At 51.8% G+C, this 14,731-nt stretch overlaps 1 protein-coding gene across 1 annotated transcript; it reads right to left on the reverse strand.

Annotated features, from left to right (window-relative positions):
- Positions 1–926: 926 nt before the first annotated feature.
- C4H16orf95 (chromosome 4 C16orf95 homolog) lies at positions 927–7,664 on the reverse strand. The gene is made up of 6 exons (XM_026778620.1): positions 7,651–7,664; positions 6,523–6,574; positions 5,814–5,954; positions 4,232–4,378; positions 3,570–3,606; positions 927–1,198 (listed from the first exon to the last, which is right to left on the reverse strand). Exons 1-6 carry the CDS (start codon positions 7,662–7,664, stop codon positions 927–929), a joined length of 663 nt encoding a protein of 220 aa, XP_026634421.1.
- Between the last annotated feature and the right edge of the window lie 7,067 nt (positions 7,665–14,731).

Here is a 14,731-nt window from a genome sequence, read left to right on the forward strand (position 1 = left end):
GCCTCCACGTGCACCCGGGCACACACACACACACACACGGTGCGCAGACATGCATGCAGACATGCATACAGGCAAAGCACAGGATAGTTTCACAAATAACATTTATTGGCTGCATTCACAACAGACTTGTTTGGACATTCACACCAGGTCCCCTTCAGCTATCAGTCACGGTGGTGGCTTCCAGTTCCAACTGGATCGTGGGTGCAGGTCTTATCAATGTGGAAACGGCGAATGTCTCAGACCCTCCTGATCCGAGGGCTCCCCTTGAGGACCATGATCGTGACTGACATTCTTGCTGAGGATCTTGACAGTAGCTGAAGACTCCACCTCAGTCCCAAAACAAATGGCTAGAAAGCCAAGAGAAAGGCAAGTGCTGGGAACTGTCCCCAGGCTGAGGGCTCTGTCCTGAGCACGGGCTTGCCAGGAGCCTTCACAGCAGGGATTGTGGGGGCGTCCCCTCTACACTCAGGAACTGGGGAAGTGGACTGGGGTCAGCGCAGCAACTCTGATTCCCAGATGTGGGTCCCAATGAGCCTCTGACCTTAAGTGCCCACTCTCAGAAAGGGAGGAAACACCCAGTTTTGTAGAGCTGGGGGGAGGGGCTCCCTAGCTACTTCAAAGGCTCTGAGCTGGACTCCCTGCCATTGAGTGTCTGCCAGGCCACAGGGGCAGCCAGGTTCACGGGGCTCCACACATCCCAGCTGCACAGGGGGCTGGGCCAGCACCACTGCCCCCAAGCCAGCCTGTGAAGTCAAGGACACCCCTTGGAAGAGCCTTACAAGTGCTGTCGCCGTGGCATCCAAGGGCTCATTGCTCTTTCAGTAAAGGACGCAAGACAAGTCTGGGGCAGGATGCTGGTGGCAGGGACTCTAGATTCCAGAGGGAGTGAGGAGTCCAGACCCACCCCTTCTCAACGCCCCAGCAGCTCACCGAATGGCCATGATGGCCCTCAGGACAGCCTGCAGCAGGGTCAGGAGATTGAAGCTCACGGGCAGGAGGAAGCCTAAGCCGCCAGCAAGTGGATCATCCTCCTGAGGGTCTGGCAGCTCATCCTCCTGAGGGTCTGGCAGCTCATCCTCCTGAGGGTCTGACAGCTCATCTTGATAAAGGGCCTGGAGCTGCTGCCACTTGAGGAGGAGACGCCGGTCCCCACAGACCCGCCAACAGCCATACCAGCTGCTTGATTCCAGAGAGCACTCTAGGAGCAAGAGGAGCACTGTTGGGGACAGGGCAGGACACCTGCTGGGGTCCCCAGAAACCGAAGGCTGTGAGGCTGTGGGAAACTGGCCCCACCCAGCCTGTGCAGGTTATGTCAGGGTGGCATCCCAACAGTTCCTTCTTGTTTGTTTGCTTGTTTTCTTTTTTTTTTTTTTTTTTTTGGTTTTTCAAGACAGGGTTTCTCTGTGGTTTTGGAGCCTGTCCTGGAACTCCCTTTGTAGACCAGGCTGGTCTCGAACTCACAGAGATCTGCCTGCCTCTGCCTCCCGAGTGCTGGGATTAAAGGCGTGCGCCACCACCGCCCGGCTATGTTTGCTTGTTTTCAAGACAGGGTTTCTCTGTGTAACACTGGCTGTCCTAGAACTCACTCTGTAGACCAGACTGGCCTCCAGTTCCCTCTGCCTATTAATAGAAATATAAGCCTTAATTTTATCATAATTGTATCAATGTAAAAACACTCTTAATATGCAATATGATAAATACACTTTCATTCTGAAAAAAAATCCCACCACGGTACAGAGCAGAAAGTCATGGAACCCTCTTTGTTGAGAAAAATGTAAGATAAAAATGTGTCTGAGGATGTCATTTAGCATGCAAAAAGTGCACACATACACAAAAACTTCAAATGGAAACCCATTGGATTTGAAACCAAATGATGAATCACACTGAGATGGAAGAAGGCAGGGAAGTGTGGACAGGCTGTCGTCCTGATCCTGCCTCTGAAGTCTCCTATAGTGAACAGGTGAGAGGCTTAACAAACGTACTCTGTAGGTCACCTGAACTGAGGGACACAGTGAGGCACCTGCAATCCCTACCACAGGGGAGGCTGAGGAGGGAGGACGGCTTGAGCAGAGGAGTTCACACAGCTGGGGCAACACAGGAAGAGCTCATCTTGAAAACAAAACAATAAGTCACTTCAACTAGAAGGCATGATTGAAGGAGCTGGAGAAACAGCTCAGAGACTAGAGACGGTCCTCTCTTCCAGAGGACCAGGGTTCGATTCCCAGCAGCCACATGATGGCTCACAAGCATCTGTAACTCTACTTCTAGAGAATCTTATGCCCTTTTCTGGCTTTCCATGGGCATTGCAGGGATGAAAACACTCATACACATTAAATAAAAGTAAATAAGTCCTAAAAAAATAAATAAAAGGTGAAGATATGACCAGAGTAAAACAACACTGGCTTTGATATCTATCAACCCTCCCTCTGCACCCTACAGAGTTCCAGCTCTGAACATCTGTGAGGACATCCTTTTGCATGACTTCCTAGGACCTGATTCTCCAGGAGCCATGTGTCCTGGGGCCAGTCCATTGGGTCAGTGTCATTGTGACTCAGAGTTCTGTCTCCCCATAGCAAGAGCTTCATGTCAAGGACAGCCCACACCGTCTATTCTACTGAAACAAGCTCAAGGCACCCCAAGATTTTGCTGTGACATTTCCCAACACTGGTGAGAGTGCTAAGTGCCTCAGACTGTCCCCAACAAATGCCATGCTTCAAACTTGATGCCTTAAAGCTATGCCTGCAGGGCTGGGAGAATCTGCACTCCGGGGAACAGTGTTGCTCTGGGGATGGGAATGGGACGCTCTGACACATTTAAGAACAGGTTGGTAGGTGGCTATCCATTTCCCAAGCGCTTCTCGCCCTTTCCTTCCACAAGCTCCTGGCCCCTGCCTTTTCAGAATGGTGTCCCCAACCCAGGTCCTGAACACGGATTCCCTGTGCAGCGCTGGCACAGAGCCGAGTAGCACCTGACACCAGACCAAAGCCTGGACTTCAAAATCAAGTCCAGAACACAATTCAAAAAGCATAAGCAATGTGGGGAAGACATTGTCTCTCCCAGAGATCTGAGCCGTGGCGGTATGTCTGAGGGTTGCATCACCAATGTGTGAGTGTGATGCCAAGTGTGTGTGTGCATACACTGAGCATGTGAATGTGACCATACATTATCAACCATGAACATGGGAATGCATACATGCCAGGTCACATGCATGGGCATATGAACACACTGTGCAGCGCACACACACTGTTATAATTGTATAAGGCATACACACATGTGTGTATTATACAGGAGCTGTCACATCAGAAATACACATCAGTGCAAAAGTGATCATGTACACACGCTATGTACCACAAGTCACAGAAGTTCATAGCTTAAATAAAACCACTTTAGACGTCACCAGCCGCAGCTTGTCACTGCTAAGACCGGTTGTCTGCCTGTGTCGTTTGTAAAAAGGCAGCCAGCAGTCAGCTAGTGGCACCTGGCAAGGGTTAGAGATGACTGTGTCACCTGTGTGGCCTTGCCCCGCCCCTTTCCAGGGCAGGATGAGGGAACACCTGGCATGGAGTTACCTGGGGTGTCTTTGCCGTTCTCCAGCCTTTTCACCACCTAAGAGATAAGAAAGTGGGTCAGTATGCCATCCGGAGATCCACAGTGTGGGGGGAGTGGTCAGGACTTGAGACCTCAGGGCAAGGGGTATTGCAGTTCCCAGTTCAGGATTGAGTTCTTTATGCTGGGGATCACTTGCTGATCAGTGATGGAGAACCCAAAAGTGGGAAGGCAGGAGAAGAGGGGGGAAAAAAGACTTCTCACTAGGAAGGCAGAATACTGGGAAGGTCCTCTAGGCTGCAGGAAGACTGGATGCAGCCAATCCTGGACTAGAACTGCAGCTATAGGGTGCAGATGGCTCCAAAGGAAGGAAACCCGGAGCCATGATTCCTCCCAGTCACCTCCAAGGAGTCTAGACAGCTCCAGAGAGATGGGGTTGGGCACAGGGCATAATAGGAAGAAAGACGGAGGAGGAGACAGGAAAAAGGAAAAGATGCAGCGGTCTGTGTATCGCGTGACCTCTCACTATGCTCAGAGAATGAGGCTTTCACTTCCCAGCAACCTCCACAAGACACGAACTTCTGTCCTCAGCTGCCCTCGCCATGGCCACTAGGGAGGAGGTGGCCCCTTGGATTCCTCCCCTGCCCACCTCTCATTCAGCCCTGTTTCACAAGTCCCTTCTTACCTTCTTCTGTGACCTCAGCCCCTGGGGCACCCAATAGGGCATAACAGCCCTATCCCTGGGCATCGGAAGGCGGCCCCCAAAGCAGTGGCAGGGGCAACGACATGACCTTATGGCTCTGGGGATAGAACATCGCATCATCTTTGAGACCTGCCAGTGGACAGTAAGAAAGGTTCAAAAGGGTGAGGGGGCGCCAGGTATGGTGGCACATGCCTTTAATTACAGCATTCAGAAAGCAGACTGGTCTTTGTGAGTTCAAGGCTAGCCTGATCTACATAGGACAGCACCCAGGGGAAGGGACTCTTGTCTCTAAGAGGGTAGGATACAGCCCAGCTAGGAGAGAGCTTGCCTAGCATGCACAGGGAACTGGATTCCATCTCCAACGGCACCAGGCACAGAAACCAGCAAGATGGCTCAGCAGCAAGGGCACCTGCTGTCTGCCCTGTCCTCCTGTGTTCGATCCCTGGGACTCACAGTGGAGGAGAGAGCTGACTCCTGTAATTTGTCCTCTGACTTCTACACATGCCCCGTGGCACGTGTGCACCCCATACACACATACATATATACAACCCAATAAATAAATAAATGTAAAAAATATTCCAAAACACGCATGGTACTTGTGATAGTTTAAATGGGAATGGCTATTACAGGCTCCTGTGTTTGAGAACTTGGTCTGTACTTGCTGGGACTGTTTGGGAAGAATTAGGAGCTGTGTGGTCTTTTCTATTCTTTTTTTAATTTATTTATTGGTATTTTATCCTTCTTGTTTTTTGGTTATTTTGTTTATGGTTTTGTTTTGTTTTGAGACAGGGTCTTTCTATGTAGCCCTGGCTGACCTGAAACTCACTATGCAGACTAGGCTGGCCTCGACATCACATGCCAAAGAAATTCCTTGGCACCTTGTCCGTGGTAAATGAGTAAATGAGCTGTCTAGAAGCCTGTGGCATGGACGAGAGGTAACTGCCCTTCTACCTCTCCACCCAAGTCCAGGAAACTCTTTCTGAGTTCCTTTTGCCCTGGAGGATGAGGGCATGGCCTGGTCCATGGTAGTCAGCGCCGTGCTACTTAGTGACCTGCTCTCAGTGGGCATGGTGCCCACAGGAGAGAAGCAGGCGCAAAGGAGATGAGAGGACACTTCAGACCTAATACACACAACACACGAATGAATTTCAAAAGAACTATGCAAGCCAAAGGCATGGTTTAGCAGGTAAGGGTGCACAGTCAAAAGTCTGACAGGAGTTTGATCCCTGAACCCTACATGGCTGAAGGAAAGAGCCAACCCCAAACATATCTTCCGATCTCCACAGGTGTACCACGGTGGCACATGTACACACACACACACACTCACTCACACACACACACACAATGAAAAATAAACAAAAGAGGAGGAAGGGAGAGAGAGGAGGAAGACGGGCAGGGACTGTTCATTCAGTACAGAGTAATTACCTAGTTGGTCGAATCCCCAACTAAAACCACAACTGTACCCCCAGAAAGTTCAGCCATAGGACACCCATGGTTCTGATGGGCTCTGGACCTGGACATGTGCCCTGGCCTTAAGTGACAACCTACCACATCACTTAGTTACCTGCTTTCGTGGTCTCAGGGACAGAGGGACCCAGTACGGTAGCAGTGCATCAGCCCAGGGCACGGGCAAGTGGCCCCCAAACCTGGCATAGCACTGGCAACACATGTACTCCTGGAGGGTGGTGTGGAGACCGGGGTACACCTGAGCAGAACACACAGGACAGAATTAACCAGCTGGCACCTGAGCAAGACACAGGCCAGAACTAAGCATGAAAGGCATTTTGACAGGAGCGGAGGACAGCACCCAGGGGAAGGGTCGGGTACATGGCCCACCTGTAGCTCAGGATGAGACTGGCTACAAGTCTGCCAGCTTGGGTCTACAAGCTGGGTTTGGGAATACTGGCCACTCACTGTTGCCTCACTGCAAGCAAGTCCGTCTATGGAAGATTCGAGCAACTAGAGCGGGAGAAAGTGACTAATCCCTGATTGACCTGCGGCTTTCTACATGGTGCTGACTGTGTGTTGGGGTCACCACCCCCTCTATGGGGCAGATAAAGAAGCTGGTAACCAAGGCGAGTCACTGAAGGGGATTCTGGATTTCCTGGGGTGCCTGGTCCCAAGTGGGACGAGAAGGGAGGAGGTGACACTACAGAGAGATATGAGACCAAAGAGACCCAAACAAGCACATGCTTCTACCAGGGCCACACCCAGGACCCTCATCTTCCCCCTTCACCCACAGGAGGGACAGGAAGCTGAGGACATGTCCTTACCGAGTGACCCGTGATGCACACCTCCTTTCCGAAGGTCTGAAATGAACCCTTCCTAGAAAAGAAAAACACACAGTTGAGAGTGTTCTGGGCTCTGAGCAAACTGTAGGCTGGGCACTGGTGACCCTGGGCACTAAGATCAGTGTGGAGAAGTCTTCCTTCTGAGCCCAGGAGGTGCTTCGGGGTGACAGAGGGCAGGCTCACTCACAGGATAACTTCCCCACTGGTATGGGATCCTGTGTTCCCAAACCAGTTCGCTTAAATACACCCCAGTTAAAGCCAGGCTTGGTTCTCAGAAGAGTCCTATGGACAAAACCTCCCAGGATTCCACTGAGGTTTTATTGGATATGCACAGGCTTGCTGCAATAAGAGGGAGAGCCCGTCAAAACTGCTACAAAAACCCAGGAGACCTGGTGACTTTGCCTCAAGGAAGACAGGCCAAGATGTAGGGGCACAGAGAACAGAACAGAGGGGGACAGAGAATTGAGGGGGACAGAGCAAAACGAAGGGGGACAGAAGCAGACAGAGGAGGACACAGCAAAACAGAATTCTTGGAGTAACGGTTACTTTCCCCCCCAATCCCAGCCACACACTGCCAAGATGTTGGCCATGAGAATCTCTGGCATGGAGACATTGAATGCTGGGCAAAGCTGGTTTTTCACGGTGTGTGTCTCCTTGCTTTGTGTCAGAAAGCATACTGTCTGAGCATTTTTTGTGTTTCATTATAATCAACCATTACTATCTGCTTTGTTTACTTGAGGCAGGATTTTGCTATATAATCCAGGCTCGCCTCAAGCCCACAGCAATCCTCCTGCTTCAGTCTCCTGAGTACTAAGATTACATGAGTGTCAGGGTGTGTTTCAGGCCACTGCACTCAATTCTCCTACTGATGACTGGAAACAAGACACAGGGCTGCCCTGCACAGCATCCAGCCTACCCAGCCTGGTCTCAGAGACTGGTCACTACAGTCTCATAACCCTGAAGACTAAATCTGGAACTTCTTTGATGGAGATACCCTAATAACAAGGAAAAACCCATGTGGTCTGGGTGGTCATCTCGCCTGGGAAGGAAGCCAGCACAAGGGAAATGAGGGCTGAGGAGAAACCATGTAGGGCCACAGTCCTTGCACACCTGGATACAGCCATGCCTGAAGGCCTGCTCCTGACATTTCCAGGGATGGAAAGAGTAGGTCGCCTTTCCGTTTCCTTGCCACTGCGCTACCGCTGAACCGGGCGGCCCCGGGGCTCCAGGCACTCACAGGTGAGCTTCGAGGTCACCTGTTCAAGCTCTGGGCTGACCTGATCTGTCATGATGGGCTGTGCTAGGCATGCGCTATGCAGCCGTGTTGGACCAGAGCCAGGCTTGGTCCAGAGTCCTCGCAAGGGCTGGAGGGTTGCGGTGCTTCGCAACAGCTTCCCGCTGGACCCGCTGATTGGCCCTCAAACAACCAATCAAAAGCTGCCGTATTTGGTCGTGCACTGAGCTGACATCTGATTGGCTACTTTCTGCAGCGGCTCATGGGAAATGTGGGACAGAGGGGCCTCTGGACACTTGGGTCCTGCTCCCTTTGCACTCGTCGCCCAAGTTGACGTGATGTCCAGACCGAGGCCACTCACCATTTCCTGTGGATGGTCCTATGCGCGCGCGAGGCACCTCGGTCCCCGTCCCGACCCTGTTCCCGACCTCGGTCCCCTGAAAAGAGACAGGAGGTAGGACAGTTCCCATGGGCTACATTCCCTTTGAGTGTCTCTGACATCTAGGACCCACTTCTATCCAGAGCCATTCGTTATTAAATGGGGCGAAAGCTCAGTGACCCTGGGCTTCACATGCCCGTCAGATGTGCGCGAATTGTAACTTTAAAAGAAACGTTTCCATCCAGGGCTTTGGGAAGACCAAACATAGCGCTTGGAGTCAGTGAGATGGCTCAGCGGATTAGGGCACCTGCTGCCAAGCCTGAAGGCCAGAGTTCAGTCCCGGGACTGGTGGAAGGCGAGGACTCCTGCAAGTTATCCTCTAACAGCCATGCGTGTGCCGGACACATCCCGCCCACCTACCCCGAAACAGCCCACAGAATGGGAGAAAATCTTATCCAGCCATACCTCAGGCAGGAGTTAAAATCCAGAATTTACAAAAAATTGCAAAAGTTAAGTATCAAGGAAACAAAAGTTGCCAATCAACAAATAGGCAGATGAAGGGAACCGATTTCTGCCAGGTCTTCCAGCCCCATCCCGGAGCTGCCCCTAGCAGAAGAGTGGAAGGGTCTGCCACTAGCGGGTCCCAAATTGAACAAGCTCTTCCCAGCGACCTTCTGACAGCCACACCCAAGAGGGGCTGCTTGTCCCGCAGTCCCCCGGCCTCGCATCGCTGTGGCAGTGCCACAGACCAATGGTGTCCGTATCTGGCAAACGGCTCAGAGACCTGGTGGGCTGGGTCGGGCACCCCAACTCCCTTCCGTGCAAGGATACTGACTGATGCAGCAGCGTGGTGGGCCTCTGCTCATAACAACAAGAAAATCCCGAGGATGCGAGAAAGGAGAAGAAAGGATGGCCACCACAGCCATGCTGGACAGTACAGCAAGCCCACGGCCGAGGAGTCTGAGCTGCAGGAAACATGACATCCCAGCTGCTCAGGAGGCTGAGCACAGAAAGCCCTGGAGAGCATGAGGATTGCCAAGAATTCTGGGTCTACAGAGTAACCCAGGAGGGAGGGAAGGAAGGAAGGAAAACAGAAAATGAAAACAAAATGCTAGGAACACACTCCCCTTCTGGGGACATCTTCCACGCCTTTCCGACTGGACTCTGGAGGGTTCCAGTGCAAGTCCACCCCATTGCCTCTGACCAGTGTGAGTTTACATTTCTTCTTTTTTTTTTTAAGGTAGATTTTTGGGTGTTTGGTTTTTTGAGGTTTTGTTTTGTTTGTTTTGTTTTGCTGGAGGCTTTTGTTGTTATTGTTGTTGTTTTGGTTTTTCAAGACAGGGTTTCTCTGTGTAGCCTTGGCAGTCCTAGAACTGTGTAGACCAGGCTGGCCTCAAACTCACAGAGATTCACCTGCCTCTGCCTCCTGAGTGCTGGGGTTAAAGGTGTGCACCACCATAGGCCAGCTCAGTTTACATTTCTCCTCTGGTGCCCTCGCTACGGGACTCTTGGCTTCTTGCTTTGACTGTGGTATTGTGACTGTCCCAGAGTAGACACTCTGTCAGCTCTGCTGTCTTGACCCTTACCTTTTCCTCTTAGGGTCACAGGTATCATCGCCACCCTTTCCTCCCTGTGTCCAGTGGTGGCACGTCCCAGTTCTTTCAGTGGCTGTGCCTGGTCTTCCTTTACTCTGTCCTCCCCCAGCATGCCATGGGATATGGTGTCACCGTCATCTTCCTCACTGTCATCAGAGCAGGAAAGGGAAGAGACCCACACAGGCTCTAATAGCTTGCTGCTTCCCAAATGCCTCCGTCAGCCTGCACCCCATGGTCCTAGGCCTCCCTGTGACATATCTGGGAGAAGCAGCCACCTACTTGCCTGTGCACCCTCTGTGTCCCCCACAACCATGGTGCTCTGTGGGAACTGACTTTCCAATGGAACTATGGAATTCTGGGAACAGAAGCTCCATGGTGATGATAGGATAAACGGTCCCTCTCGGGCAGCTCTTGTTCCCTGTTGACTCCAACAGGGCAGCAGAGGCCCAGCGACTACAGAAGTGGACAGAAATGAGGTCTACTGTGCTAGGTTCAGGGTGTATAGAGCTCCGCAGTGGCTTTCTGCAGCTTATCTTCCAAAGGGCCACCCAGCACAGGACTCCAGTGGATGCTTTGCTGAGCCAGCGGCAGCTGCCCTGTCCTGGTGTCAACTCAAGCTCCATGCAGCAGGCTCCAGAGTGTAGCCACAGACTGGTGGGACCCAGGCAGGCAAGTGGAGTCAGACCCAACAGTCACCTCTTTATAGTGATATTTTATTTATGTTTTAATTAATAAAGCTTGCCCAAAGATCAGAAGGGTAAAGCTAAGCCACTAGAGGTCAGGCAGTTGTGACACACACCTTTAATCCCAGGATTTGGGAGACAGAGACAGATGGATCTCTGTGAGTTCAAGGCCACCCTGGACTATGCAAGATCAATGCAGAAATAAATCCGGGTGATGGTGATTCACCCCTTTAATCCCAGCACTAGAGGGAATATAAAATGGGAGGAGAGAGAGGCTTAGTCTGCTTAGTTTGTGGGCACCCAGCCTTGGTAGAAGTAAGGCTTCACTAGTGACTTGATTGCCTTGCTTTTCTGGTTTTCGGGTTGAACCCCAAATTCTGTCTCTGGGTTTTTATTATTCGTGCTACACCTCTTAACTCTGCCCCACATCCAACCTCTCCAGCCCCGCAACCTTGACACTCAGGAACCCCTACCTCCAGGCCTCACAGAAGCTGCCCCAGCCCTTCACACTCGCAAGCCATTCTCAGCCAGGCAGCCAGTTCGGGGGCTTCTGTGGGACTGAGCGAGCCACGGTTCTCATCACAGCCTCCAGGGCCATAGTTAACTACACACACGCACACACACACCCTCATCCAAACAGCCACACTGACAGACTCCATCCCCCGGGCAGCTCAGCCTCCTTCAGCGACATGATGCTCCTTGGTGCTCCACAGTGCCGTGTGGTCCCCTCATTAAACCACCTCCTCCCTCAGCCCAAATTGCTCTGGCTGTCACCAGCTGTTTGTGGGCTTCACTTCTTAGGGTGCACAGAAGCCGCCACACTTAGAGCTGACTGAGCAAGGCAGAGTGTGAGCTTCATATGGTGACAGAGGTGATCACAGGTAAGGTTTATAGATGCTGGGCACTTTCTACCTTCCTTCCTTTCCCACAGTCACTTCTTCGGGTGACACTGAGGGACAGAGGCTGGCACCTGTCATGATGCACCCAGGCTGGGCTCCCTGAGACCTACAAGAAGTAAAGAGTTTATCACCAGGCTGCTGTAGCACGAATAATAAAAATCCAGAGGAAGATATTGGGGTTCAACCCGAAGATGAGAAAAGCAAAACAGCCTTTTACCTCCACCAAATCTTCAGACCAAAGGGCAAGATCCTGTCTCCACAAATCCTCAGACTGCACACTCCACTGAGTTCCCACCTCTTCCCCCTTATATTCCTCTCTCCCCCTCAGCCATATCACTCCTGACTCTACCTCTCTAGTGCTGGGTTTAAAGACAGGTGATCCCGAGTGCGGGAATCACCTTCGTGTGAGCTCTCTTTTCAATCTTACATAACCCAGGGTGGCTCATCCCTGAGTCCTGGCACACATCTTTAATCCCAGGACTCAGGGATGAAGCAGGTGGATCTCTGTGAGTTCAAGGCCACCCTGGGAGTGTGGAGTCTGAGGATGTGCAGGCGTGGTGGTACACACCTGTAATCCCAACACTCTAAAGCATCAGGAGCATGGGTTACAGCCAGCCTCATCTGTTCAGAGACTCTCTCTCTCTCTCTCTCGTAAATATTGAATGAATACATATATGAAATACTACATAAATATATATTATATATATTCATTCCACATGGAAGCACTTGTTTAAAAAAAATTCTGAAATGGCTCCTTAGAAGGGAGAGTAATGAAACAAGCTGAGAAATGGCTCTGAGAAGTGAACTGAGCTCCCTATTGTGTGCAGGGAATGGATACCTACTGTGTGCATAGACTGGACACTCTGGAAGAGGGAAGTGAACTATAGGTCAGTTTAGATCTGGAGGGGTGACAACATTCTGTCCCCACTGTAATGCTTAAGTGGCCCTCAACTCAAAATGTAAATAAGACAGACACACACACTGGGTTAGCAGGCAGGACATGGCGGCTGAGGCACCTTCCTTTCCAGATCAAGGTGAAGCGGGACAAGGGGTTAGTGGTCTTCCCTGTTTGGAAGAGAGTGGAGAACGCCCTCACTGCATAGCAGCTTCCCCCGAGGACATAGGACACTGCCTTGTGCCACCTGTAGACTTGAAAGCCACAGTCAGAGCTGTGAAAGCCCTACAAAGCCCTGTCTTTGCTCAGGTATTTGTGGGCTGCAGTGACCCTGAGTGCCCACTAGAGGTCACACCACCGCCTCTTTGAAAGGAATGGTTGGGGCATCAGATTGACCAAAAACACCGTGCCTTGGAAGATTGGAGCTACCCAGACGCCTAAAATAGGAAACAGACTTCATCAGTGCCTAGTGACAGACCATGACCCCCTCCATGAGCCCCCATCTGCAGCCTCAGCTCCAGAAAGCATCCAGCCTGACGCTCATGGCTGGGGGCTGTTTCCCATGGGACAAAAAAGCCCACACTCAGAATCAGGAATTCAGGGCAAGTAGGGCCACCAGATATTTTGCTTTAAAGTATTTAAGACCTGGGGCTGTACCTCAAAGGCAGGCAACTTGCCGAGTGTAGCCCACCTCTATGAAAACAAAGCTATTTCTGAGAGCTGTGTGGAGACATCTGCCCATCACCAGACCCACCTTTCCCATGCGGACAGCAGTGTCTTGTTCTACGGCCACTGGGGGCTCCTGCATTTCTGGTACACCTGCAGCAGGGGCCCCGCCCTGGCGTGGGGAGAGGCCCAACAGTGGCCACAAGGCAGCATTAACTGCATGCTTTTTTTATGTGTGTCATCTGTGTACATGGACCTGCTGTGTGTGCATGGCTGCACATGTTTGCAGAGGCCGGAGGTTGACACTGAGTGTCTTAGGCTATTGTTTTCCACTTCTTAAAAAAATATATATTTAAAACATTTTCATTAAAAAGCCAACTTAGACTTACATAGCATGTGAATGAATTTTTTTTAACTTTTATTGATCCCTTGCAGATCACACATCATACATCCCAATCCCACCCATCTCCCCTTCCCCTGCATCCACTTACTACCCTTGCAACCTCCCCCCAAAACAAAACAAAATGTAAAAGAAAAACCAAACCAACCAAACAACAAAAAAGAAGAATCTTGTCATGGAAGCTGCAGTGTGGCCTCAGTTTATCCTCCATCCTTCCATCTCCCCTTGTAAGTGTTCGCTGCCTTGAGTCACTGGTCCGGTTTGAGGCCTCTGGTTCCTATTACACCACTGATAATGGGCTATCACTGGGGCTTCTCTTGGTGACCCTGCTATCCTATGTCATGGGAATCCCACAGTTTTGGATCTGTAGGTTCGTCCCCTTCACATGCTCCAACAGGTCACAAATTTGGTGGATGTTGAGGTGGGCCAACCCATGGCCCTGGTTCTGGGCCTGGGTGGTGGCTGGGCCTGGGTGGTAGCTGGGCTGGGCAGCCCTCCAGCTTCCCCCCATAGTCACCACCCAGATAAGTGCTGCAGCACTGCCTCGGCCAGCCCGCCCAGTGCAGCAGGGAGCAGGGCCAGGTCTCTTGCTCTCAGTCCTCGGGTCCAGCTCACCCTCATTCACCCCACCAGGGCCAGCTCCTTTCTTGCCCAGGCAAGGTGCAGGGCGCTCTCTCTCTCTCTCTCTCTCTCTCTCTCTCTCTCTCTCTCTCTCTCTCTCTCTCTCCTCTCTCTCTCTCTCTCTCTCGATTACTGTAGGAGGCAAACGAGGGGGTGGCAGGGACAGCTCAGGGCTGGCTCACCTGCACCCCTGACACAGAGCCAGCTCTAGTGTGCTGCCCTGGCAGGGTGCAGGGTCTGCTCTCGTTTGCTGCAGCTGGTGAGGGGCGTGGCTGGCTTTCTCACTTTTGTGAACTCAGAGCCAGCTCTCTCGCCTGCTGTAGGTAGCAGGGAAGCAGGGGACATCTTTCCCTCACCCATGCCACCACACGGGAGATGGCGGGGGTGGGGTCAACTCTGCTGTTCTCACACCTCAGAGCCAGCTCACCTGCATCCCCAACAACAGAGTCAGCTCTAGTGTGCTGCCCAGGTGAGGTGCACACCCATGGAAAGGGATGAGGCCATCTTTCCTGACTGCAGTGGGAGCAGCTCCCCTGCTGCAATATCCAGCAAGGGGTAGGGCCAGCTATCCCAGGACCAGTGTCAGGGGGGTCAGCTCAGCATGGCCACCAGACACCAACACAGACCCTGGCTGTGGTAGGACCATCTGGTGCCCTCTTCTGGCCTTCCAGGACACGCATGGGCAGAACACTGTATATATAAATCTTTTTTTTAAAGTGTGTGTGTGTGTGTGTAGTGCACAACGCCCGCCAGCCACCCCCTTGGGGGCCCCCAACTCCATTTTAACACCCCAGAGAAACAAATCACAAGGCCCACAAC

Source organism: Microtus ochrogaster, chromosome 4 (genome assembly GCF_000317375.1).
Source record: "Microtus ochrogaster isolate Prairie Vole_2 chromosome 4, MicOch1.0, whole genome shotgun sequence".
NCBI lineage: Eukaryota > Metazoa > Chordata > Mammalia > Rodentia > Cricetidae > Microtus > Microtus ochrogaster.